This window comes from Urocitellus parryii, chromosome 3 (assembly GCF_045843805.1).
Source record: "Urocitellus parryii isolate mUroPar1 chromosome 3, mUroPar1.hap1, whole genome shotgun sequence".
NCBI lineage: Eukaryota > Metazoa > Chordata > Mammalia > Rodentia > Sciuridae > Urocitellus > Urocitellus parryii.
In genome coordinates this window covers 92,047,512-92,074,160 of record NC_135533.1, presented here as the reverse complement: position 1 = coordinate 92,074,160, position 26,649 = coordinate 92,047,512, and the positions used below count along the sequence as shown (strand labels likewise).

The 26,649-nt window shown below is 34.0% G+C and overlaps 1 protein-coding gene across 1 annotated transcript in view; it reads left to right on the top strand.

Annotated features, from left to right (window-relative positions):
- Tbx20 (T-box transcription factor 20) overlaps nt 1-20,857 on the top strand; it is a 47,156-nt gene extending 26,299 nt beyond the window's left edge. Inside the window, exons 7-8 of the mRNA XM_026387636.2 lie at nt 19,244-19,356; nt 20,517-20,857. Of these exons, the coding sequence (XP_026243421.1) occupies nt 19,244-19,356; nt 20,517-20,857 (454 nt within the window). The remainder of the gene's footprint in view (nt 1-19,243; nt 19,357-20,516) is intronic.
- The last annotated feature ends 5,792 nt before the right edge of the window (nt 20,858-26,649 follow it).

Sequence of the window (26,649 nt, the reverse complement as noted above, 5' to 3'; positions counted from 1 at the left end):
CTTTGCCAGTATGATAGGTGAAAATTTGAGTTTTCTTTTGGAAATTGGCCCATTTATTTCTTGAGCTCAGTTTTTTTCCTTTTTGATTGCTCACCTTCTTCTTTTATTTATCTGTATAAGGTATTTATGTATCAAGAGTGTACATATTTATTGTTCCTATATGTTGGAATCATTTTACCAGTTTGAAAAGTTATGTTTTTGAGAAATAAAAGATTTTATTACAAAATTTATCATTCTCTTTATGATTTTTGCCCTAGGAAGACTTTCTTCACTCCAAAATTACATGAATATTCAACTATAGATTTTCTATCACTTTATTTTTTTAATTTTCCACTTAAATCTTTAATTCATGTGTTATTTATTTTGGTATAAGATATAAAATAGACATATTACCTGCTTTATTTTTTAACAAGTAGCCCTAATATCATATATTTACTAATATATTTATTTTCTACTTATTTATAATTCTCCCTTCATGAATTCCAGATTCTTATCTGTATTTTTTAGTTTATTACACTGTTATAATTTTCATAAATTGATAGCAGTTGATGATACCTAAATAACTGAGATTTCAAATCTGTTCTTTTTACTTGTCATTTTTTAGATCTTCTTTATCTTCTTAATGTTTATGCTTCTAGTATTTAGAATCATTTTGTTAAGTCCTCTAAAAAATCTTGGAACTTTAATTGACTTAGATATTGAGACTTCCATTTTAGAAGTATGTCATATATTTGTTCTTCCATTGTAATCTCCTCCTATGTTCTAAGAAGTTTTGGCATTTTCAAGTTTGTAAGTCTTGTATGTATTTTCCTAGGCACATACTTGTCCAATACAATAGCTATTGGTCACAGGTAGCTGGTGAGTACTTAAAATAATCCTTATTGAGATGTGCTTTAGATGTAAAACATAAAAAAAAAAACTATGGCCCAAGGGAACAATCCTCTTTCCCCCCATTCAAAAAAAATAAAAATAAAATAAAACAAATCTGGACTGGATTTTTAAGACTCAGTATAAAAATAAGAATGAAAAGTTCTCATGAACAGTTTTAAAATACTGATTAATACTGAAGGATATCTTGATTTGGTTAAATAAAATATGTTTTTTATGTTTAATGTGGAAACTAGACTATTTCAGAATTAGTTATGTGGCTCACATTACATTTCTATTGCAAACTAGAGTTTTCGTAGGGGCACAGGTTGCTTTTGTAAATAAAATTTTAAATTAGAAATCTGCCTAATTTAATCTATAAAAACTATTACTTTCCCTGTCTTTAGCATTCTTCCGTTTACAATACAAAAAATTAGTTTTAATAAATTTCCATTTTAGTCTGTTTTTCAGATTGCTGTGTCATTTGGAAAAAAAAATGATTTTTCTCTGTTCTACTAGTTACACATTAACTTTTTCTTATGACAGTGACTAAAATTTCCAAGATAGTACAGAAGAATAAAAATAATTGGCATTTTTTCTTTTTTTTTTTGATTTATATAATAATGCTTGTAGTGTAGATAGTTTTTGATGGCTTTCAATTTCAGATGATATAAATGCAGTACCCATCTATGCCTGAATTAAGAATCTTTTGCTAACTTAATTTCAATTGAATTTATATTTAATGCTTTTTAACATCTATTGAGTTGATCTTAGTTATGTTTCTATTTTCACATAACAATTTGATTAACTCTAGTCATATTGTCTAGGTTGAACCATCCTTATATTCCTGCAATAAATCCTACCTGAATTCTATGTTATTCTTGTAATATATTGCTAAGTTGAATTTACATTTTTTAAAATATTTATTTTTTAGTTGTAGTTGGACACAATACCTTTATTTCACTTATTTATTTTTATGTGGTGCTGAGTATCGAACCCAGGGCCTCACACGTGTGAGGCGAGCGCTCTACCACTGAGCCACAACCTCAGCCCATTTTTTAAGGACTTTTGTTATCAATCTTCATAACAAAGATATAACTTTGTTTTTCCTTCTATCAGTTTTGGGTGTCAGATTTCTGCTAGTTTGTTCATATGAAATGAAATATTTTCTTTTTAATTTTTTTGGATTAGTTTAAATAGCAAAGAAGTAATCATTTACCTGAAGAGTTTATCGATCTGGTCCATAAATCCATCTGGGTGCAGTATTATTTGGAGGGAATACTTCTTTAACAGTGTTCTTAGTTTGTTCCAAATTCACAAATATAAATTGACTTCTGTCCCATTTAGTGCTGTTTGCCTCAAATTCTACTTTGTCTAATCTACATTTCTACCCTTTAAAAATTTTTGCTCTGTTTGCCTGTTGATTTTTAAAAAATGTTCCCCTCTTGTATCAGCATAGAAATATCCTGACATTACTTTCATTAAGACATAAACAACCCTCTCTTGATTCATTTGCCTTTCTCAGTTTTCTGCTCCTTCTTAGAGTAAAGCTTCTTAGGAAGTTGTATTTCCTTCTCCAATCCCTTGCTTTCCTTTCTGCTGCTCTGCCTTTTAGATTTGCACTGCCAGTATCCCCCAGCCCATCTTTTCCAGATCACCAGCGAACTCACCATTGCCCAAACCAGTGACCAGGCCCATTCCAGTCTTCATCCTACCTGCCTGTCAGCAGCAGCATTGAGAACAGTTGTTGATTCCCTCCCTGTTCCCTCCCTTGGCTCCCAAGACCTCTCTTCACTCTTTTGGCCAAGACTCCTCACTCTTCTGGGTTTTGGGATTTTTTTTGGGGGTGGGTACCAGGGATTGAACTAAGGGGTACTCAACCACTGAGTCACATCCCCAGTCCTATTTTGTATTTTATTTAGAGACAGGGTCTCACTGAGTTGCTTAGTGCCTCACCATTGCTGAGGCTGGCTTTGAACTCAGGATCCTCCTGCCTCAGCCTACTGAGCTGCTGGGATTACAGGCATGTGCTTTACCACGCCTGGATAAAGCTTTATCCTTTTAATTATAATAACAACAGTAAGAGCAAACACTCCATATTTGCTATGTGTCAGGCAGTGAGTTATATACTTGGTGCATTTTATTTTAGTTACTCTTGAAAACAGTCACATAACAAGGAAACTATTATCGTCCCTATTTTACAGGTGATACACCTGAAGCTGAGAATTTAATACTTTGTCCACATTCACATGATTAGTACAGAAATCATGTGAACCCAATTTAATTTGTTAGAAACCAAAGTCCTTTCTCTAATGTTCATTACATTTCTTTCAAATAATTATAACATCCTTAAATTCTAAAAGAACCTTAAAATTCTAGAAGAAAGTAATATAAAGTTGGTACTTCTCTTTTTTTTTTGCCAAGAATGAATTTATTCATTTTTACGTTTTCTTGTCTGACAAAATAGGAACTACACATACTACCTCTTTCTCAACCACTAATTTTTGTTTAAATAATCTTAAACTTAAAATACAGACTTTTATTCCCATATTTTTATAGTCTTTCTCAGATTTTTCCTTAATGTTCATAGAAGGATTGCAACACATTAATTACAATCATTTAAAATTTAATGCAAGCCACTCATTTTGTTGCTTATTGCTCATTTCTTCTATACTTTCTTGAATCACTGCAATTGTATTGTGACTTTATTCTCAGTGTTGAGTAAACATTAAGTAATTGGCTGAGGAAGGTCATGCTGGACTTCCTCATGCGTTCTTGTTTTTTCTTTGCAGGAAACTTGCCTGTTTCCTGTCTGTACAAATTATTTCTAGAATGTTTTCTTTATCTTTGAAATTCATAAATTGTATCAATATCTGTCCTGTTGTAGGTTTTTTTTCATTAGTGTTTAAAAATTATTTAAGCTTTCCCTTTAACAACTCAAGTTTTAATTGAGCTCAGGAAGATTTACTTCCTGTTTTTCTTTTTCTTTCTCCTCCTCTTCTTCCTTCTATTTCTCCTAGCTTCCAATTGGTCTGCTCTACTCAGATCTTCTAAAACTCCTGTCATGGAACATATGTTGCATCTCCTGAATCTATTACCTATTTATATATTTAACTTTTTACTCTGAATTTTTGGAGAACTTCTTGTATCAGTTTTCCAATTTGTTTATTCTCTTTTTTTGCAGCATCCAATATTCTGATTACTGTCTTTATGCGTTCCTACAAAATGCTGTTTTATTGTTTCCAGAAAATTTGTACAAGTTCAAAATGTTTCCCTTTCATGGCTTCTAGTTCCTGTTTTATTAATATAGTCTTCTTAACTCTCACTGAAAATTTGAAAACACAAGTTAGATTTTTAAAACCATGTCTTCCTGTTTCTTGCAATAAATCTGTTTCAGGGGGAATAATTTATTTTGCTTTATCAAATAACTCTTCTCCTTTTGAATTGCTGAATGGTTTGTAATGTCCAATTTTTTTTCTGTAGTTGATCTATAGAATGCAATATCTGTTTAATATTAGAAACTAAGGTTAATTCTGAATGTTAGTGTGTGGTGCTATGTCAGATCTTCCAAATGCAGACTGAAGAAAGGGGAGTAAATTTACTGTCATTTTACCAATATGGAAACACAGTATTTCTGTGTAGATTAGAGAGCTGTTGCAGTTAGGGGGAAGCAGCCTCTGAAAAGGGAGCATTATCTTTGCAATGCTATCTACCTTGGCTGCTAGAAACCAGTCAAGTGACCCATGCCTCCTCCAGAGCTGTTCACAGTCATGGCTTCACACTCTTGGGTGAACCAAATGCATTGTGAGCTAATTCTGTCCCTCTGGACTCCAGAAGTATGAGAATCTGCTCCCTATCAAGTACACAAAGATTTGCCTTCATCTTAACATCCATTGCTCCAAAGCTCAGAAGCCTTCTCATTTACTTCCCTCAGATATTTTTCTTCTTTGCACATGGACAGATGGCAAGCTGGTGAATACCTCCCTCATTCCTCTCCTGTTTGTGGGTGAAATATCTTTTTTTTTTTAATTTTTTTAGAGAGAGTGAGAGAGAAATTTTAATATTTATTTTTTAGTTGGCGGACACAACATCTTTGTTGGTATGTGGTGCTGAGGATCGAACCCGGGCCGCACGCATGCCAGGCTAGCGCGCTACCGCTTGAGCCACATCCCCAGCCCCTGTGGGTGAAATATGTAATGACGAGTTTGGCACCATATACCTCATTTTGGGGTTTCTCTTGTTTTCTTGGTCATATCAGTGGAGCAGGAAATTAAATATATGTTTATATCACCCCATTGGTTTGGAATTCATACTGAGAATCTCTGTAAAAGTGATTTAAAAAACCCCTTACATTGAATAAAACTTTCAAAACATGAAATTTGGACAAAAGCTCAGTGGGCTTTTTTTTTTTCCCCTCAGAATTCACTGTTGGTTTAGATGAGGAAGGAGACTTTAAGAAATCAAGTTGAAAATCTAATTTCTAGGAATTTATAGAATTTTTATCTACATCAAGGCAGTGAGTTGCAAGCATGTTGGCAGATTTGCTGAAGAGGTACCCAGTTTGCAGATAATTTATGGGGTCTTTCATAATGACTTACAGTGCCAGAAATTATTGTGTAGTCCCATCATAGATCTAGGCCAGTTTGTATTTTCTGATGCAGAAGATTTTCCTTAGGAGTACTACATGGTTAGCAGAGCCTACATCTAATCAGTTAAACAACCTTGAGCAAGAGATGGATAATGATAGCACACAAGCTAAGAATGGCTTCTCACAATTTTAAATGGCTGAAAAACTTTTAAAGTAATATGTCCTGACATGCAAAAATAATAGAGAGTAAATACTTTTGTCTATTAATAAAGTTTTATTGGAACATAGTCAATATAGTTTATATTTTGAATGTGTTTGCCATCCTGCTATAAGAGTTGAGTATGTGTGACAGAGACCATATGGCTTGCAAAGCTTAACGTATTTACTGTCTGGCTCATAACAGAAAAAGTTTGCTGATCTATCTTTGCTTAGATCTTAAGGGGCTATGAAATATTGGCAGCAAGGAAACCTACTATAAAATTTTACCTCTTTAGGGTGATTTTTCCTCTTTTTTTTCCTGTAACTAAAATGAAGAATCCTAACCTCATTGTGAGACCCACATGGTGACACTACTTTGACAAAGCTGGAGATATCTGATCTCTGCTAATACATGTCCTGCCTGTCCCTAAAGAGGTAGTGGAGACGTGTTATTAGGGTTGTTTTCGCACTGGTAGTTGAAGCCAGAAGAAAGATGACAGAGTGGGAAAATGTAATAGCTTAGAGATGCACACTTTTCAATGATTCCCTAGAGATCTTAGTTATCTGTGTAACTTTTGTCCATCTTCTAAACTTGTGCCTTAGTTATTGTGAGTAACTGAAAACCAGGTTATGCTATGGTTTGAAGGCTGTAAGTTGAGGCTTGGTCTCCATGGGGTGGTGGGGATAGCAACTTTATGAGATGATTAGATCACCAGAGATGAGCACTTTACTTAAGGGAGTGAGTCCTTACTCTAGAGGGACTAGACTGCTCACTTTGAGAATGTCTCCTTCATCTTGCTTGCTTGCCTTCTCTCTATCCATGTGACCTCTCTCTCCTTTGCACACACCATCATCATTGTCACACATGCTGTCACATGATGCTATCCACCATGTTATGACACAGCACCAGGTTCTTGACAGATGGGGTCAACACCCAATCTTGGACTTTCAGCCTCCAAAACCGCAAGTTAAGTAAATCTCTTTTCTTTATAAAGTACTCAGTCACATATATTTTGGGGATGTTAGTACAAAACAGACTAAGGTTGTAATTGTTTTCTCTTTCAGAGTACTAGAACCTTGCAGTCTTTAGACAATTAGTATTAAAGGAGTTAGGAAAAAATAAAAAATAAAGTAGGAGTTAGTGGGTGTTAAAAAGATTACTTGAATATCAGCTTGTTAAAGGATTGGAAAATACCTTCTTTTTCCTTTGCTTTTATTGTGTATGCAAATGGTAGGGTTTTCAGGGGGCATTATTGGGGCATTATTTCAGGGCCTCTATTTCTTTTACCCACAGACTTTCTGAAACAACAGAAAGAGGGTAGAAGTAATTCTCTGAATATCACTTTTTCTCTTCTTTGTACTTTCTTAGAATGAGGGGTCCTTTGAAGACACCTTGAGACTCTGCCTACACTAAATTATAGGGAGCTTCCCAGTGGAATCCTTTTTACATTGTCAAAAGCTCTGCTGATGACTTTATGGGTGAAGAGGAGGAAATTCACAGTGAAATGAAGGATGAGGATTATGAAGATTTCCCTTCTCTCATCCAGTACTCCTCTGGCACTTGAGCCAGCTCAGTGGACTGGGAGATCTGAATGGGCTCCATAGTCTGTCTGTCCTATAGTAGAGGCATTTCTTAAAATCCTCCTCTGCCTTGGAATTCTGAACATATTAGTCACTTTTCTTAGAGTTTGATCCAGAATGAGACTTTCTGCAGTGCAGTTTTGTGCATCTAGTTCCTCTCTCCTCTGTGTAGGATGTCTGCTTGTCTGGGCTTTCTTCCAAGCCTTCTGTCTAGCTCAGAAAAGAGAGAACTCTGCCACTGTCACGAACCAATTAGTTCAACCTGATGGTCGTTACTCAGGTAGCGAACAAAATAAGTTCTCATTATCACTCTTAAAGAAAATCAGATAGATTTGGGCCAAGGAGAAGATTATTTATATTAATTTTTGGAGGAAGGGAAACAATACTAGCTCAGAATAATATCTATTAAGCTTAAGCCTAGTGAATAACAAAATTATTATGGCTCATAAATTAGCTAATTTCCTTAATCTTTCATAAATACAACTATATTTGGGTAATAAAGTAGAAGTGAAATGTCATTTGCATTTGTTATTTAAATGTCATAAATGTCATTTTATGTAAATATACATAAAAATCCATCAAACAAGCCTGAATAAAGGGAAACACTACAGAAGAAGCAAGCTACTTGAAAGAAATACTAAAGATAGGAAATGGCAAAAGTTAATGTCAATTTTTTCTGTACCTTAGACTGTACCCCTTCTCCTGCTAACCTGCAGTGCTCTCCTGGGACCTACACTCTGTTATAAGGAGCCATGGAACAGATTAGGGCTTCTGAGATGGGGAGACTAGAGGACATCTATGTCACTTCTGCTTAGAGGGAGGGAACCCAGCAGCATACTGTTACTTGGATGTGTCTTAGTAACTAAGGCTGCTTTAACAAAAGACATAAATTGTGTGGATTACAAGTAACTAACATCTGTTTCTCATGGTTCTAGAGGCTGGGAAGTCCAAGATCAAGGTGCTGGCAAATTTGTTGTCTGGTTCATCTCCCTCTCTGCTTTATAGATGGTGCCTTCTTGGTGGAAGCCAAACAAGCTCCTTCAGGTGTCTTTTATAAGGGTACCAGTCCTCATACACGAGGGCTCCACTCTCATGACCTAGTCCTTTCAGCATCCACCTCTTAATATTATTATCACATTGGGGATTAGATTTCAGATTCAAACTTTGATGGGACATAGACATCAAGACCATAGTAGATATTAGAACCAAGAGACAAAAATAAAGGAGTTTAAAATTGAATTTTATCTCTGTGACTACTGAATAGCATATTATAATATTCTAATCTTGTTGAAATGAAAATAGCTTTTTTTCTTAATTATTGGTGTGTGATTTACTCTTTCTTAAATATGGATTAAAAAGTAAGGAAATTAGTTTTCAACTTTATTATGTGTACAAAGGTATGCCCTGGTGTTTTGCTTTTAAATTTTCAGGAAAGAACTTAATAGGAAGTATTTATTTTGACATTAAAATTAAATTTAGTAGTTTATCATTTTATCCCTGTCAGTATACCAATTGTGGCAACTAGGGTCCAGACAAAAAGTGATTTGCCTAAAGTCAGCCACACAAATAGTAGATTTGGGGTTAGCACTCAAGTTTCTTTTCAACTAACACTTGAATTTTCCAAACTAACTACTTTAACTTTTTGCTTTTATTTATATGTAATCATGTGTTACTTAACAACAGGGATATCCTCTGAGAATTGCATCATTACACAATTGCGCAGTTGTATGAACATCACAGAGTATACTAATACAAACCTAGATAGTGTGGCCTACTGCAGACCTGGGCTGTAAGATACAACCATCCTGGTCTATGTGTTCTGTCATTGACTTAAATGTCATTACATGGTACATGGCTCTATTTATAGCTTCATAAACAATATGCCATTCCCCTCCACATCCACTTTTATGGAAGAAATCAAAGCCCAGATATATATATAAGGAATCTGGTTATTTAGCTTCTTGGGAAAGAAAAAGTCTCCAATGAAAATAGACTTGGTATAAAAGTCTACATGCATAAAATAAAAGCAGTTTTGCTTGGCAACTATATTAAATTTTGCTCTTTAATAAAATCTATTCATTTAATAAAATTTAAATAGTCTGTTAAGAAAACAACAAATGAGAAGGGATGGACTTTAACAAAGTTAATTTCTTTTTTCAAATTATTGGACAAATCACCACAAAATTCCTTTAACTAGCAAAATGTTTTTCTGCATTAAGAAGTTACTCATTTATCTACAACTTTTAAGAGGAAACATTTGTTTTACAAAACTGCAAGTCTAAATCACTTCAAAAAAATCCCCTTTTTTCCCCTTCCTAGAGACTAGCATAAGTAGCAATCCTTCATGGTTGACTTGTGGTTGTGAATTATCCTGTTTTGTTCTTGCTGGTGTCTTTCCATCTGAATGCAAAGGATGTCTGTTCCCTACTTCACAATTTAGTGAAGTTTATTTATAGGCTGAGTAATCTGGACTTTGCATGAAAGCTTTCTTCTAGTTGTCACAGCCCTAAGACTTACAAAACTAAGTTTTTGTTTTTTTCACTGAAAAATTATTTAAGTTACTAATTATAATATAAAACTAGAAATGTATATTACTGTGAAAAGGAAAAAATCAATAGGATTTAGTCAAATAAAAATAAAGTCTAAAAGCTTTTTAAAAGATTAAGTATTTTGTTTTCCATAATTGATTGCTTAATATATTTCAATTCTCAAATTAAAATTAATGATTTATAATACATCTCAAATTGTATTACCTAAAAATTTTCATTTATCAAGTATTTTGTGGAAGCTACAATATTGATGTATTATAATTTATAATATACCTGCATAAATCTTTAGAAAAATATTGTGACAAGGAGCTATTTATAAAGACTCAATGAGACATGATATAAACTTGAACAAGTTGATGAGCAACAACTTTAAATATTTTGTTTTTGAAAAGTTAGGTTTGTTTTTAATGGATTTAACATTTTCTCCTTGAACACAGTTTTTGCCAGGTCTGTATTTAGAAGAGGAAATTAAAGTTTAAATGAAAATAACATTTAAGTATATATAATCAGAAAGAATATATATATATATATATATATATATATATATATATATAAAATTTGGTGGGAAGTAAGGTTTAAATGAAGCATAGAAAGTTGTAGGGCTTGGTAGTGTCAATTTCAGCTAAAATGAATGATTGTGTAATTAGCTTTTGGAACACAGGATCTTGATACTCATTATTAATAAAGAAAATTTAATTTTATTATCTATAAACATTTACTGAGCTATGCTAGATAATAATTAAGCTGTATATGTGCATGAATTCACTTAACCATAACTTTTAAGAGAGAGATCATATTAAAATCCTCATTTTACAGAGAGAAAATGGAGACATGGGAAAGTGAAGTAATTTGCCCTCAAGCACACAGCTGACAAGAGGCAGAATAAAGACAGTTAAACAGCTCCAGCAAGCACACTCTTAAATCATTTATTAAGGCAGTGATTTTCTTAGTGTGGCCTCCATGCTAGTGGCATCAATGTCACTTGGAAACATGTTAGATTCACCCCCCAGACATAGTCTGAAGCTCTAGGGTAGGGCTGGACAGTTTATGGAACCCCCTAGGTGATTCTGATGCACACCATGTCTGAGAACCCTTGCTTAGACAAAAGAAGCATTTTTTTTTTTTTTCTGATCTGGGACCAGTAGTCCAAGAATGAAGACAGTCAATGCAAGCACATAATTACTATTAATCTAGTAAGTGCAGTAAAAGAGGAATCTATTTGGAACAGTGGTGATGAAGAGAATGTGAGGGGAAAGGGAAAGCTTTGCTTTTTGAGCATTGAGACATTTCAGAGATAGAGGAAGGGCAGCCAGTTCTAATTGGTAGAACACTGGAGAGTTTGAACAAATAGTTCAAATGACTTGAAGTAGTTCTGAACATTTTGGTAGGAGCTATGAAAATCATTGTCACCATCCTCTATTTTGTCCATGTTTGGCTCTGATTGTGTCTCTGACATGCATATTATTCCTGGAATTGATGGTAACAAAGTAGTCAGAAAAGTTCTTTTGAAGATCACCCAAGAGAATGATGCACTTTTTTGCCTAGAAGATAATTTAGCAATAGATGCTAAAAAGGCTAACCTTCCATAATGATATCCATTTTATTTACCTTTTAAATCCAAAGGCAAATCTACTAAAACTCAAATCTCTTGCACTAGCATATAACAGAATTGAGCATGACAAGATACTGTCATAGCTCAAAAGACCTAAGTCACTTAACCTATTAGGTGAGTCATCCCTCATTTTTGAGGATACAGCATTTTAGAAATCCTTGTGATAGGCTTCCAGGCTACGTAAATTCTTTGCACTTTTCATTCTGCTGCAAATAGGGATTAGACATAAAGTAAACAACATGGGCTGACTACTTTTTGTAACATCTTCTGAAGAGATGGCTCTGATATGCACCACTGTGTTCAATCACTTAAAAGGCAATAATTCAATTATGCTATCCTTTATATAAGAACTGCCATTGCTTTCAGTTCACTTCCAGGCCTGACACAAGTAAATCACTTCGATAAAATCCCTTTTTTTCCCTTCCTAGAGACTAGCATAAGTAATGATACCAATGATCTAGCAAGGACAAAATGAATATAATGTATTTTTTATAGAAAGGCAGAATGTTTCTCAAGGCAGTGATTCATTGTGTTATTTAGAAAATGAGTTTTCTTTTGAGTGTATGTGAAAGATGTTTAAATGCTCTTATATGAAAAAGCACTTTTGGAGAGGCAAATACTGTAATTCTATTTAGAATTTCAATGCTTGAATGTAGCATTTTGTATACGGAAATTACAGAAAGAGGAATACATCTTAGAAATATACCATCAATAATTTGGGCCCTTTGATGGCCATTCCTTTATAACTATACCAAAGAAAATATTTCTAGGATATTGAAACAAGTTTTGCTTGTACTGAAACAATCACCTAATTCTTATCTAATTTTATTTTAAATATTAAAAATAGAACACATGGCCCAGACTCAAAAAGATACCAACTTGAGTATTTGTTATAATTTTAATTTTATTATGAGTTGTATAGGTCATTTGACTTTCTTCTTAAGGATACAGGTTATCCAAAATGATAGTCACTTTCTAATATTATAGTAAATTAAATCCTTGAGTAAGTGACATTAACTGTTAAAGCTTCTAGTTTCAAAATTCAGCATATAATGATTGAAATATTTGGCAGTTAGCAGATTAATTAGGACCTATGTCATGCCAAATTGTCATTTTCATTATTTTTTAAATTAATGTGGATTGTACATGTTAATGTGGTTAGGTGTGATACTTCAACACAGGTACTCAGTGTATACTTATCATATCTAGCCTCCCTTATCTACTCTCTTGTCCTCACATCCCAATCTGTAGTAATCACTATTCTGTATTCAAATCAACTTTTAAAAAATATTTCCACATATGAGAGAGAGCTTTTTTCACTTAACATAATGCCCTCCAGTTATGTCCATTTTCTTGCAAATAGCAAGATTTCTTTTTTATAGCAGAATAATTTTACTGTGTGTGTGTGTGTGTGTGTGTGTGTGTGATTTTCTTTAGCCATTCATCTGTTGATGGGGACGTACATTGATTCTATATTTTAGCTGCACAATGAACACAGGCATGTATCTTCTTTTAAAATATTTTTTTTTAGTTGTAGATGGACACAACACCTTTATTTTGTTTATTTATTTTTATGTGGTGCTGAGGATTGAACTCATGGCCTCACACTTACTTATGCAAGTGCTCCACCACTGAGCCACAACCCCTGAAGGTTTCTTTTCAGCATGCTGATTTCATTTTCTTTGGATATACACTCAGAAATGGAATAGCTTGATCATCAGTTACCATGGTGAAGTTTTTATTTCAACAAGTCTGCTCAAAGAATTTCAAAAAAATAGATTATATTTGTTATCAAGTGAAAAAGAATCACGAAAGCTTTCATTTCCTCATGAAAATATTAATATGATAGATATAATTTTGTAGTAGAATTGTAAAAATCATTCTAGAAAATTCCTCTGCTCACTTTAACATTAAATCATGGGAAAATGATTTAATGTTAATAAATCATTAGATAAGGAATCACATTATTATGAAAAGGATTATTCAGAAAGGTAGAAATGGAGAAAAAAATCTAGAGAATAAAATATTTTTGTCTGTTTTAGATATATTTTTCTAGGGCTCTAACATTTTCTGCATATCTTCTATGTGTCAGATACTTTTTTAAGTAATTCAAATTCAGTATTATTTAATGCTGACACTAACAGTTATTATCATTATTCTCTGATTTCCTATTTATATTTTTCCTAGCACTATGATTTAATTTACTGTGCTTTTCTTCCCCACCCCCACGATTTTCCTCCCTTAGTAGGCAGGGAAGTTTAAGTGCTTTGTTTACTGCTATCTCTGCAATTTCTAAAATAATGCATTGTTCATAGCAGCAACCCATCATATACATTTCTATATGTGTGGATGTATCATATATTCATTTGTTTATTCACTATTCACTCATTTTATTTATATATAAGCATCTGAAAAGATTGCAGGAAACAACCAGTGCCTAATGTTCACACAGGAATGGGAAAAGTGCCTAATCCAACCAGTTGGAATGGAAAATTTTTGATTTTACATGGCATTTGGTAGAGTGCTTAGGAGGGTTTTGCTTCAGAAGTGAGGAAAGGTTAGCTCTCAGCTGAACGGGGGTCCAGTCCTACATCACATATTTTGAAGCCAAACCCAAAATTTTACTTCCAAATAATTTACTCATATCCCAGAAGAAAGTTCTGTAATAAGAAGAATAAAGATAAAGATGAGAGCAGGTTTATTGTTAGAAACAAAGTGAGGAGACAGTGAAGGAATATTTTTAAAGAACAGAAAGAAAAGGTCTGTCAACCTAGAGTTCTATACCCAGAAAAAAAAAATGTCTTTCAAAAAACAAAAGCAAAATAAAGACTTTTCTTCAGACATACAAAAGCTAAAACAAACTGCACTACAGATGTGTTCAATGAAGTTCTTCAGGTGAAAGGGGATTATACTAGATGTCAGTCTGGGTTTACACAAAAAAATGAAGAGCAGGAGGAATGATAACTACTTGGAAAAGGAGATCAAATATTTTCATACTATTTAAATTTTTTTAAAACAATAATTAACTATTTAAACAAATATAATAATGCATAGTGGGATTTATGTAAATCAAAATGTTTGACAGGAATGGCACAAAGGTTGGAGAGGAGAAATGAAAATATATTATTGTGATTTTTGGGGGTGGGACATTGCTGGGGATTGGTAAGTTGCTTTTTTTTGGGGGGGAGGCATATACCAGGGATTGAACTCAGGGGAACTCAGCCACTGAGGCACATTCCCAGCCCTATTTTGTATTTTATTTAGAGATAGGGTCTCACTGGCACCTTGATGTTGCTGAGGCTGGCTTTGAACTCATGATCCTCCTGCCTCAGCCTCCCAAACCATTGGAATTACAGGCGTGTACCACTGCACAAGGCAGTGAGATTCTTATACCATACTTGAAAACATAATAATTAACTTGAAGATAAATTATGACAAATTAAAGATATTTACTACAAATGTGAAGGCATCTACTATCAAAGCATAAGAAAGTTGTAACTAATAAACCAATGAAGGAAACAAAATGGAATCATAAAAATTTAACCATAAAGAAGGAAAAATAAAGGAAAAAGACAATAAGGAACAGATGTACAAATAGGAAACATATAGGAAGCTAATATATTTCAGTGTAACCACATAAAAATCACTTTAAATATAAATTCACTAAATACCTCAATTTTTGTTTGAATTAAAAAGTGAGCCCAAACTTATGTTGCCTACAAGGAACACACTTTACATATAAAGACATAAACTGAAAGTAAAGCAATAGAAAAAAATGATCTGAATGTTAGCACTAATCAAAAGAAAGCCAGAATGGCTATATTAATGTCAAAGTAGATTTCAGGGAAAAGAATGTTATTAGAGACAAAGTAGATCATTTCATACTAATTAAAAGGCTCTACTCATCAGGAGGACATGCAATCTTAGGTGTTATGCACCTAATAATAAATCTTCATGTTTGGCAGAACTATAAGGACAAAGAGACAAATATACAGTCATCCTTAAAAATTTCAATATTCCTCTCTCAAAATAATCAGGTAGACCAAGTATATATAAAATGAGTAATGAAGAATATTTGAATATCAACCAAATTGACCCCGTTTACATTAGAAAACACTCCTTCCAGCATCAGCTAAATATATCTTCTTTGCAAATTTTCCATGATAGACCATACTCTATATCACAAGTCTCAATATATTTAAATGCATGTAACTTTTACAAAATATGTTCTCTGACCACAACAGACATGAATTACATCAGAAATCAATGACAGGAAGACATCTGGAGAGTCTATACATATTTGGAAACTAAATAGCTAACTAAATCTGTTATTTATATAACAGATTATATAATTATGTTAAACTAAAACTGTTATTTATATAGAAAATGAAAACAACCCATAGAGCAAGAAAAATATCAAAAAGGAAATAAGAAAATATTTTGAACTGAAGGAAGATGAAAATATGACATAGAAACTTGTGGGATGCTGCTAAAAAGTATTTAGGGAAAATTTTTATCTTCTTTAGTATTGAAGGAATATCTCAAATCAATTACCTCATCTTTCATCTCAAGAAACTAAACAAAAAGAGCACATGAGATCCAAGTTCAGGGGAAGAAAGTAAATAATAAATATTAGAGTCGAAATCAATGGAATAGAAAACAGGAGAACAACAAAGAGCACCATTGGAACCAAATGAAGAGATTAATAAAATTGACAATTCTTTCAGCCATACTGACCCAAAAAAAGTGGGGGGTGGAAAACACAAATTACCATTATTAATGAGAGAAGTAATATCACCATAGATTCTTCAAATATTAAACAGAATGATAATAAAAGAATATATTCTATAACATATTATAAACACTTCTTATAATTTCCACAATTTAAATAAAATGCACAATTTTTTGAAGGCCCAAACTACTAAATATTATTTAAGAAGAAGTAGACAATCTGATGGCTGTGAATTTGTAGTTAAAAACCATTTCATAAAAAAAAAATTGCAGGTGCAATGACTTTACTGGTAAATTGCACCAAACATTTAAGGAAAAAATAATAATTTTACATAAGCTATTCTAGAAAATTGAAGAAAAGGGAATATTTTAAAACTAATTATGTGAGACCAGTGTAATAACCTTAATGCTAAAACTAAAGAAAGATATCACAAAATGGAAAACTATAGCCAAATATCCTTTATAAATATTATGGAAAAATTCTAAACAGAATTCTAGGCAATTGAGTCCAACAAAAAGATAATATATCAGGACTGACTAGGGGTTAGTTCAGGAATGTTGGGTTAGTTTAACATATGAAGTCCAATCAATATATAATTGACCATATTAACAAACTAAAAAAGAAAAAGCATTTGATCATTTCAGTAGACATATGAAAACATTTAAGAAAATTCAACATCTTCCTGGTAAAAATTTATTAAACTAGGGAACCTTTTCAGTCTGATACAGGCATATACAAAACATTGAGGGCTAATATTATACCTAGTGGTCAAAGACTAAATGATTTTGTTCAAAATAAGGAAAAATCATGGATGTCTACTCTTACCACTGTGAGTTCAAATTTGTATGGGCACTTTTAGCTATTGCAATAAGCCAGGAAAATTAAATAAAATCCATCATGATTGGAAAATAAACAAGCAAAATTATCTCTGTTCACACAGAATTTTTTTATCTGTTATTTATATAGAAAATGAAAACCTATAAAAAAGCTACTCGAGTAAAAAGGTGTGTTTAGTAAGGTCACAGGATACAGGATCAACATGCAAAAAAATAACATACCTATTATCAGTGAACAATTAGAAATCAAAATAAAAAGCAATATTTACTAAAATATGTTTAGAGATAAATCTGGCAACAGACATGTAAGACATATTTAAAACTACAAAACACTGCCAGCTGTGTCGGGTAGCACACGCCTGTAATCCCAGTGGCTTGGGAGGCTTCAGTGCTGCAGTCCGGCTGCAGCAAAATAACCGGGGAGTGACGAGGAACTTGTATAGATCAATACAGCAGGAGTGGGAGCCGTTTATTGTAGGACAGGAGGGGTATATATACCACACAGTTTATCTTAATTAACATAAACTAGATACAGCAGTCAACCAATAAGGAATCTCCACACTTAATGGCTCGCTGGCATTACTTCAGAAACCACTCCCCCTGGCAAAATGTCAGGCGCCATCTTGACTTGTTTCTAGACCCTAACACATCAGCAGGAGGATTGTAAGTTCAAAGCTGGCATCAACAACTTATTGAGATCCTAAGCAATTTAGTGAGACCTTGTCTTTAAATAAAATACAAAAAAGGGTTTCAATGTGGCTCAGTGGTTAAATGCCTCTGGGTTCAATCTCTGATACCAAAACAAACAAACAAACAAAAACCCAAAAACCAAAGCACTGCTGAGAGAAACTAAAGAAGACTTAAATAAAAGAAAGGACATATTGGTGCATGGGTTGAAAGACTAAATATGTCAGTTCTTCACAAATTGTTCTACAGATTTAACACAATTCTGATCAAAATCCCAGTAGGCTTTTTAAAAGAAATGAATAAAGTGTAATACTGAAATTCACATTATAATACAAAGGGAATAGAATAACAAAAACAACTTTGAAAAAATACTAGCTAATTTCAAGACTTTATTTGAGCTATAGTAATCAGGACAGTGTGGTTTTGTTATCAAGATCACGCACAGATCAAAAGAACAGAATGGAGGATTGAGAAGTAGACTCATCCCCTATTCTAGCTGAGAAGACTACCCTTTTCATCTGTGCACATACATGAGCTTTCTAGAACACCAAATGCACTATGAATTAGATAGTATTTTTCCCATAGGTAAAGTATGTATATCTATGTGAAATCATAAGGTTACATTTTGAAAAGTTAGTATGACATTTATTCATTTTTCTTATTCCTCCAATATGAAATTTACTACCAACATAAAATTTTAAATCCTCTTTTGGTCATTTGGTGGTTAATTTAGTGTTGATCATTAGTTCACAGATATACCTAAAATATATGCTGTGCAAACTTATGTGCTATTAGTATTCATTTTTGGCAAAGAACTTAACTTGGCTAAAATCTTGATAGATTTTTTTTTTGAATAGCAGCAGATCAATTGCCCAGTACCAAAAATAATTTTTGTTTTTAAAGTTAACCTCATTCTTTGATTCACAGACTGTGGTGCAAGAGGAAGATAATCTACAAAGACAATGTACCAGTTTTTCTAGGGGCTTACTGCCATTGATGTCTCCTTCACAGGTTTTCTGTAATTTTCAGTCTTAAAGCAATAAGGATCTCAAAGTGTGCATTACCCAAACTATCCATATTGTCATGCACTATCATCAATTGTTTGATCTGTTAGTAAACAATAAGTCTTTTTTATGATCAATTATTTTGGATTTTTTGGCAACATTTTGTCAGATGTTGAATCAGTGCCGTTTGGATCATTTGAGTATTTTGTATTCATTGTCAGTGAAATCATTAGAAAATGCTCCACAGATTCTCTTCGGTCACAAAATTTTTCACATCATTAAATTCCATATTCCTGTAGTCAGGTATCATGGTTCCTTGTTCACCTCTTTATCCTTCGTCTTATAGGGTTTCAAGAGATTGCTCTCATCCTATAGTTTTATGTGCTTGCATTTATGGACTTGAGTTGATGTCTGAGGAGTCACTCTACAATAGAATACATGAACACATTTCACATGTTGTTTCCCTGAAGTGGTTTCCTTTTGACTGAGAAAACAGATTTACTAACTAGTGAATTATCCTTAAGACCCCCTTGTATCTCTGAGTTCTTAACTTCGTAGTGAACTCATTACATATTACTTTGTAACCTAGGGAAAGTGTGGAGAGCCTGATCCAGAAGCATTCCTATGCCCGCTCACCCATCCGTACCTATGGAGGAGAAGAGGATGTCCTGGGGGATGAGACTCAGACAACCCAAAATCGAGGTAAGATAGCTTTGGGGGTTGTGGAGCCAGTGGGAGCTAGAGTTCCTAAAGGAGAATGAAGGTAGGTACTTGATGAGACAGCCTGTCCCCAAGGTACACACTGTCAGGAAAGGATTTCAGGGCCTTCTCAGGAGGGGACAGCCCCTTATGATCTTATGATCTCCACATGTATTATTGTCCAAGTTCTAAGTGATTACACTGCCTAAAGTTACCGTTTTCTAGTAAAAGGACACTGAGCCTTTGACTTAGGGGTCAGGAGGTACTTGTCTGTAATTTAGTACCAAAGAGCTGTTGAACCTTGGCAGCAGTTTACTAGTCTTTCTGAACTTCAGCTATATAATCTGAAAATGAAGGAATATATCTGTTCTGCGTACATTAGGTATGTCTTATTAGGATCAAAGACAGAAGTGGAAAACACTTTTAAAAGAGGATTGTCCTGTGAAGGGTATCACGTAAAAGTGATGACCCCAGTGGTGAGAGGAAGAATAAGCCTAGTTTCCCTGTCTCAGGGAGGAGCCCCTACACTTGGGGAAGGAAGTCCTGAGAAGCGGCCAAAGGTGCTCTATCCCAGGAACTGGAGCATTTGTATGGGGAGGGAACCTCTGTTATTTTTTTTGCCCATACTTTAGAAGATATCATCAGAGAAAATATAGAATATTTCTTATTACTTAACCATGCAAACTGCTAATGCAGCCACAAAATTTAATGTCAATTCTTGTTTAAACTTTTAGGTGCTGCAGTATAGGACAGTTTATTCTTTTAGATTCTCATAAGTGGCTTTGGAAGTTATATAGCTTTGTTGAGACTTAGACATCCATAAGGAGTCTTTTTTATGGAGATGCTGCAAAAGTTAGAACACAGATATTTGGAGCCCCAGGGAATCAGTTCATCACCTTCAGGCAAGTTATTGTGTTTTGGTCATTCTGTGGGAATATGCAGGCCATTTAGTGAGTTAAGTCTTTTTTCAGTTAGTAAATTCTTTCTTCCATGCAGGATTTAAATAATATCTTCATATCTAAAAAGGTAGATTTGGCCCATGACAGATCTCAAGTGCAGTTGTCTTTTCAAATCATAGATCTATTAAATATTTTTGAAAATAAATAGAACTTTACAGATAATGCCATTCCAGTCTAATGAGTGTTTTTTTTTTTTCCTCATAGGGTCAGCCTTTACAACATCTGACAATTTGTCTCTCAGCTCCTGGGTATCATCTTCTTCCAGTTTTCCTGGATTTCAGCACCCACAGTCTCTGACTGCTCTTGGCACCAGCACAGCATCCATAGCAACACCCATTCCTCACCCCATACAGGGTTCTCTGCCACCATATAGTCGGCTGGGGATGCCTCTGACCCCATCAGCCATTGCGAGCTCCATGCAAGGGAGTGGTCCAACGTTCCCTTCATTCCACATGCCACGGTACCATCACTACTTTCAGCAGGGGCCCTATGCTGCCATCCAGGGACTGCGCCACTCCTCTGCTGTGATGACACCATTTGTATGACTCTTCTAAAAAGGGGAGAATTTAGATCCAGAATGTGCAAATGGGTATGGAAATATAGGCAGGGCTGGGTGGGCGGGATGGCGGGTATTGGAGCAGGGGCTCTCCAAGATACATGGGACCTATTAAAGAGGAGAGCTGGACTCACAATAAAATCTAATGCTAAGGGAATGCACCATGGACCAGGATTCATCTGTAGTTGGGAGAATATCTCTTAGAGAACTTAAGTTGGGAACCTGTCTTAGGTTCAGGAGAGAATCAACATAAAGTTCTTAGCCAGCCTAAATCTTGCAACTAATAGGATATTAATTTACCCAGAAAGCTTAATAATATAAGGCAGATGAATGTTAAGGTGCTTTACTCCTTAGTTAAAAATGCTGTGTCAATGCAGTAATGTATAAAATCAGTGTGTATAGGTTTTCTTTCTGCTTTCCACAGTTAAAAGAATCTTCAAAGAGGCAATACTATATAGCATACTGACCATATGACTAACTTAAGTCAGTTTCTCCCTGTAGAAAGTGGGAGCCAATAGAGAAATATCTGTAGTGCTGTAGCTTAAGCATGTTTAGTTTTTTGTATTTAGTTTGCTGGGGAAGGAGCTGAGATAATGCTAATGCATCCTGTTGTGTGGATGGATATGTGTAGTAAGCCTTCACAAAGCTCTTTTTGCAATATTGAAGGGCCAGTACTTGACAAGCTCAGTCTTTAGTCTTTTTTCTTTCTAATTCTCTTTCTTACAACAACTTGTTGGTTTTGAAGCAAGGGCCTCTCTAGATTAAGGACTGATTTTTTTTTTTTTTCTGGGCTGCATTCTAAATACACTACTGACTTATCACTGAGGAACCCTCCAAAGCCTATGCATGATGATATGTGAAGCTTTATTTCACTTACAGCTTAAATAAAAAGATGGTTGTTCTGTTCTGAAAGGAATTTTTCTACAGAGGGAGCCAAAGGCCCCTTCATTTTCACTTCAGCTTTTGGGAGACTTTATGGATGTTAAAATGCACTGGGCCCATATTCTTATTTTTGATAAATCTGCTTTGTTGCTGCTGCCACTGATTGACAGGGTTTGAGAATGACCATTCTAAATGCTTGGGTAGCCATGATTTAGTGTGCTCATGTGTAGTAATGTGCCCATGTATCTGACTTACCTTTTTTCCTTACTGTGTTACATTTGGAGACTCTTACCATTTTCTCACTCCTTAATATGAAATTGCATATTAACTTGCTGACAGAAACATTGGTAGTTCTTATAAGTCCATTAGAGCTTCATCCACTTTATTTTCAACTTTCGCTATCTTCTTAAGCCTTTCTTTAATGTGTATAATAGTAATCAGTTATATTTTAATTCTATATAATCCATATTATTTTTGAGCATCATATATCTTAGCATTTACAGTCTGGGTAACCACATTTGGTATTTAGCAACAGTTCATTTTCCTAATAATAAAGATTTAATGAAATTAATAGTCTTTCAACTCAAGGTATAATGCATTCCAGCTATAGGATGTAAACTGTCTTCTTAGCCAATTTCCTCAAAACTCTAATTTAATATCTATATGTAATTTTCATTCTATTCTGTTCTTACTGCAAAAGTATTGAATCTATTATGAGAGATCGGAAATATTGTTACTGACAGTAGAAGTGTATTTGGGGGGTAAATGCAATATACTTATCACATCAGACTTCCGTAGATTTTATTTGGTTGTTTAACGTTAGACTTCTACACATCAAATGCCTTTCTTGGGCATGTTCAGCCCATGAAACAAGGCATGTTGACATAGTCTGGCCATGAAATGCCAATTTTGGATTTTACACTTGCCATTTTTCACTGAATCCTAAAGTCTACTTACAAAGGAACAGGGACTCTGTTAACAAAGCATTTCAAAGCCCTATGACATATACTGTAGGTTAGTTTCTAACTTCTTGCATGTTATGCTGTAGCATCCTTAGGTAGTTTACTTTCAGAGTACAGATGTGCAGTTCTTTAAACAAAGCAGTTATGACTAATGTTTAGATAGGGGCTTAATGTTTAATAGTTGGCCTATTGCCAGTATTCCTTTGAATACAGAGTGCTGTTGCCTAAAGCAGGAATAACAAAAGATGCTCTTTTACACAATGATGCCACTTAATTACTTGTTGGCTTAAGTGAATCTGTGTCTAAATTTCCTTTTCAAAGAGAATTAGAGGATTATTTACTATTTGAAAGTTCTCCCAATAGCAAGTAGGCTTATGTGTTTTTTTGTGAAATGTAGTTGTATACCATTATTTCCTAACTCAGAACTTTGTTTTGTAATTAAGCAATATGAGACTAAAACTAGGGTAGACTGCTTAAAGAAAAGCAAAGCAGGCTCTGAAAAAATGATCCCTGAAATTTTACATGGGATATATTTTTAAGCATTGGTCTTACCTGAACTAGAGAGAAAAAGCACAAGAGAAACAGATTGCAAGCAAATCAGTCACTCTAGTCATGGGAACCAAGAGGTAGACATTAACCCCACCTGTGTCATTCCAAATGATTCTGTTGTCAATTCTTATTGACCCCTGGGGAGCTTAGTATTTAAAATTCCAAATCTATTCTACCTAAGGTGATTGCAAGAACTATATATTTAATGGGAAAGCCAACCAAATGATAACAACCAGGAGTTACATTTGTAATAAATTCTTGTTTTTTCCTCTAAGTATATTACAGTATCAAAAAGCACAGCTAATGTGCAGTGCTGCTAAAAAGAGTTCCTGCCTGTCAGACCAGATTGGTGGAACTATAAGGAATCAAATCAGTTTATAACTTAGTAGGCTCTGAATTTGAGATTTGTTTTTAAAACAATTGTCAATAATTTTAAGTTCAGTTATTCTTTCTACTTATTTAGTAAATCTCTTCCCTCCTCTGCCTACCTTTAGCAGTACAAGCAATAAATATATCTATCTTGTGTCTAACATATCACAAATTTTTAGGTAACAGGTCTCGATTAACAATTTTGTATTGCATTGCTGGTCACTTCGAGTTTATACCAATGGTATCTTTCCGGGAGGGCCTATCACCATTTCTGATAGTTGGGCACTGAGTGCATGATATTATAAAGCTTCCTGATAATGCCGTATTATCTAGCAAGCACCCTTGTGTAGGGCTAAGCTGCAGGCGGTACAGTGACTTCTGGGGCATTCCAAGATCTCTCCTCTTCCACCTTTATCCACACTTCTGTCATTTTGTTTCTTTAGCCACAACCATCTCCTAAACAAAAAGGAAAAGGAAATCCTCTAACAGCCCAGGAAATAAATGTGAAGTATCTTCATCTCACACTGCTTATGAATTTTTCGGAAAGATGTCAGGATATTTATTCCATTTCTATGTTTCACGTTAGCTTTTCACACTGTCGTGTTTATATAAAGCCCGGTTATACTGAGAATGAGCACCTTCAAATAAAGTGGATGGAATGACTTTATACCCCATTAAATATACAGAAAAGGTTAATCATGACTTAGTAACTAAAGCTCCAGAAATTCAGTTATGCAATATATAGGGAAACATCACAAGAAAACGAACACTTTATTCTATCTTCCACTGATTTAAGTGAGTAAAATTGTTTTCATTATGAAATGGATAGAGAATTGATAATTATTAAAACAAGAAGATGCTCTAGCCTAAATCTAGACAGAAGATTTTCAACTTGCACCTCTAGTGAGTGGTGGCTGAGAGGAGTTTTGTATAAATTTTTATATTATGTTAGAATTAAAGGATTCTTTTTTCTGTAAACAAGCAAATGTTACAGACTCTTAAAACTTTAGAAAATCATAAAACTCTTCCTTCATTACTTCCTCATCCATTCCATTTATAAAATATCCTAGTTCTTATTTTTCTTCAGCATGCTTAAATATAGAAAAGTTCATTTATAAATATTTGATGAGCAAGTAATCCAAAAATATTTTCCAGCCTTCTTTCTGTTTCTCTCTCAAATAATTTCAACCCCCTCTCCCCTCTAAACAAAGTAGAAGGTAATAACTTTTCATTGTTTCAAGTAATAAGTAAATAACATTTTTGTGAAATAGTATATCTGGACAAAAAATACAATTTGTTGTATTTTACTTCTGGTACATTAACATATTGTATTTAGTTATTTTTTTTTAATTTCCAAAACCTAAAAGAAGTTCTTTTATTTCCTAAAGGGTAAAATTAGATATGCCTCTTTAGACTATCACAGTTTCATGGTTTGCTGTGTCTTCGTTTGCTTACTGAACTGTGTGAGAACCATCACTATAATGAAGTGTGTGTGTTCAGGGTGGGAGGGAAGGGCTTGGGAAATGTTCTATGGAAAAAAGGAAATTATACACGTAATACTATGAAGTAACATCTAATGAAGTTCTTTTTAAGTGCAATATATTTATTTCTGCTAGAAATGTATTATCAACCTTATGTAATATTTGAAGCAGTACATGTTATTTGTAAACAGCTTAAAATTATATATTACCCCAAATTGTACAGAAGTACAAATGTGTGGATATCAGTTTCTTTCATTAAAAATGGTGTGGTTTTGATATATATGCACACATTTACATCTCTCATTATCTTACACACTGTAACTTTTGGTACCTTTTTCCTCACCTGAAAGAAAGATTGACACCATATGGTCACAGCTGGCCTCTCCCAGACCAGACACAGCACTGGCTTATAACACAATATTGTAGCATGATTTTTAATTACATTTGAATGACATCAGCAAAAGCATTACTCGTATACCCCACCATTTCCCATTTTTCTACTCCTAGTCCCCTTCTGTTTATCTTATATAATGTACCCTCAGAATCCTGTGATTTTTGCACCTCTTGTACTGAATGGTCCTGAAGACCACATAAAACTTAAAGAATTCCTACCTGTCATTCCAGCCATGAGTACTTGGATGTGCTATAATGATATTACACAAAGCAGGTTGACCTGAAATAAGATTAGTCAAATTCAAAGTCCTAATCCTCCTTCCACATGACAGTCCTTCAAAATATGTGGCATTATCAGACCTTCTGCTTTCAAGTTTGCTCTTACCCTTAAATTTTTGTTCATGTTGAACAACAACCTTTTAAAAATCATTTAGTTAGAAAAATTTCAAGTTTTAAGAAAAGTTGCAAGAATGGTATAACAAAAATCTGTACATCCTTAACCCAGATTCACCTGTTGCTACCTTTAGCACTATTTGCTTTATCTTGTGCACACTGTGTACACGAACACACACATACATACACACTCAGTGCACAGCTAAGTAATATATAGAGCTTGCTCTCTGAATCATTATGGATTAAGTTGAACATATGCCCCATTGTGTCTAAATAATTCAGAGTATATTTAAAAAATAAAGATTTCATTAAATAGCCACAGGACTGTTAGCAATTTCAGAAGATTTAACAATGACACAACACTTTAATCTAGCTTCTGTATTTGTTTTGACAAATATGTACTCATGATTCGAAATATCAATATGTACTCAGTTTTGTCAAATGACCAGTAGTGTCTTTTGTAGCACATTATTTCTAACAGAATAGATCCACTTGGTCTTTTATGACCAAAGGATTCTTATTTTTCAATGGTTTATAATTTATTATTATACTTAATTATTCTGATGCTCAAATTATTCCAGTTTTGCCATCTGACAAAAATGAGTACATATTGTTATTTTTAATTCCAAAGTATTCCCAGTAGGGTCCTTTTTACCTTTGACACATTGCATCTTTATCTGGCCTCTTCCATGGTATGTACCCTGGATCCCAACAATGTCAACATATTTGTTAAATTATATAACAAATTTTAT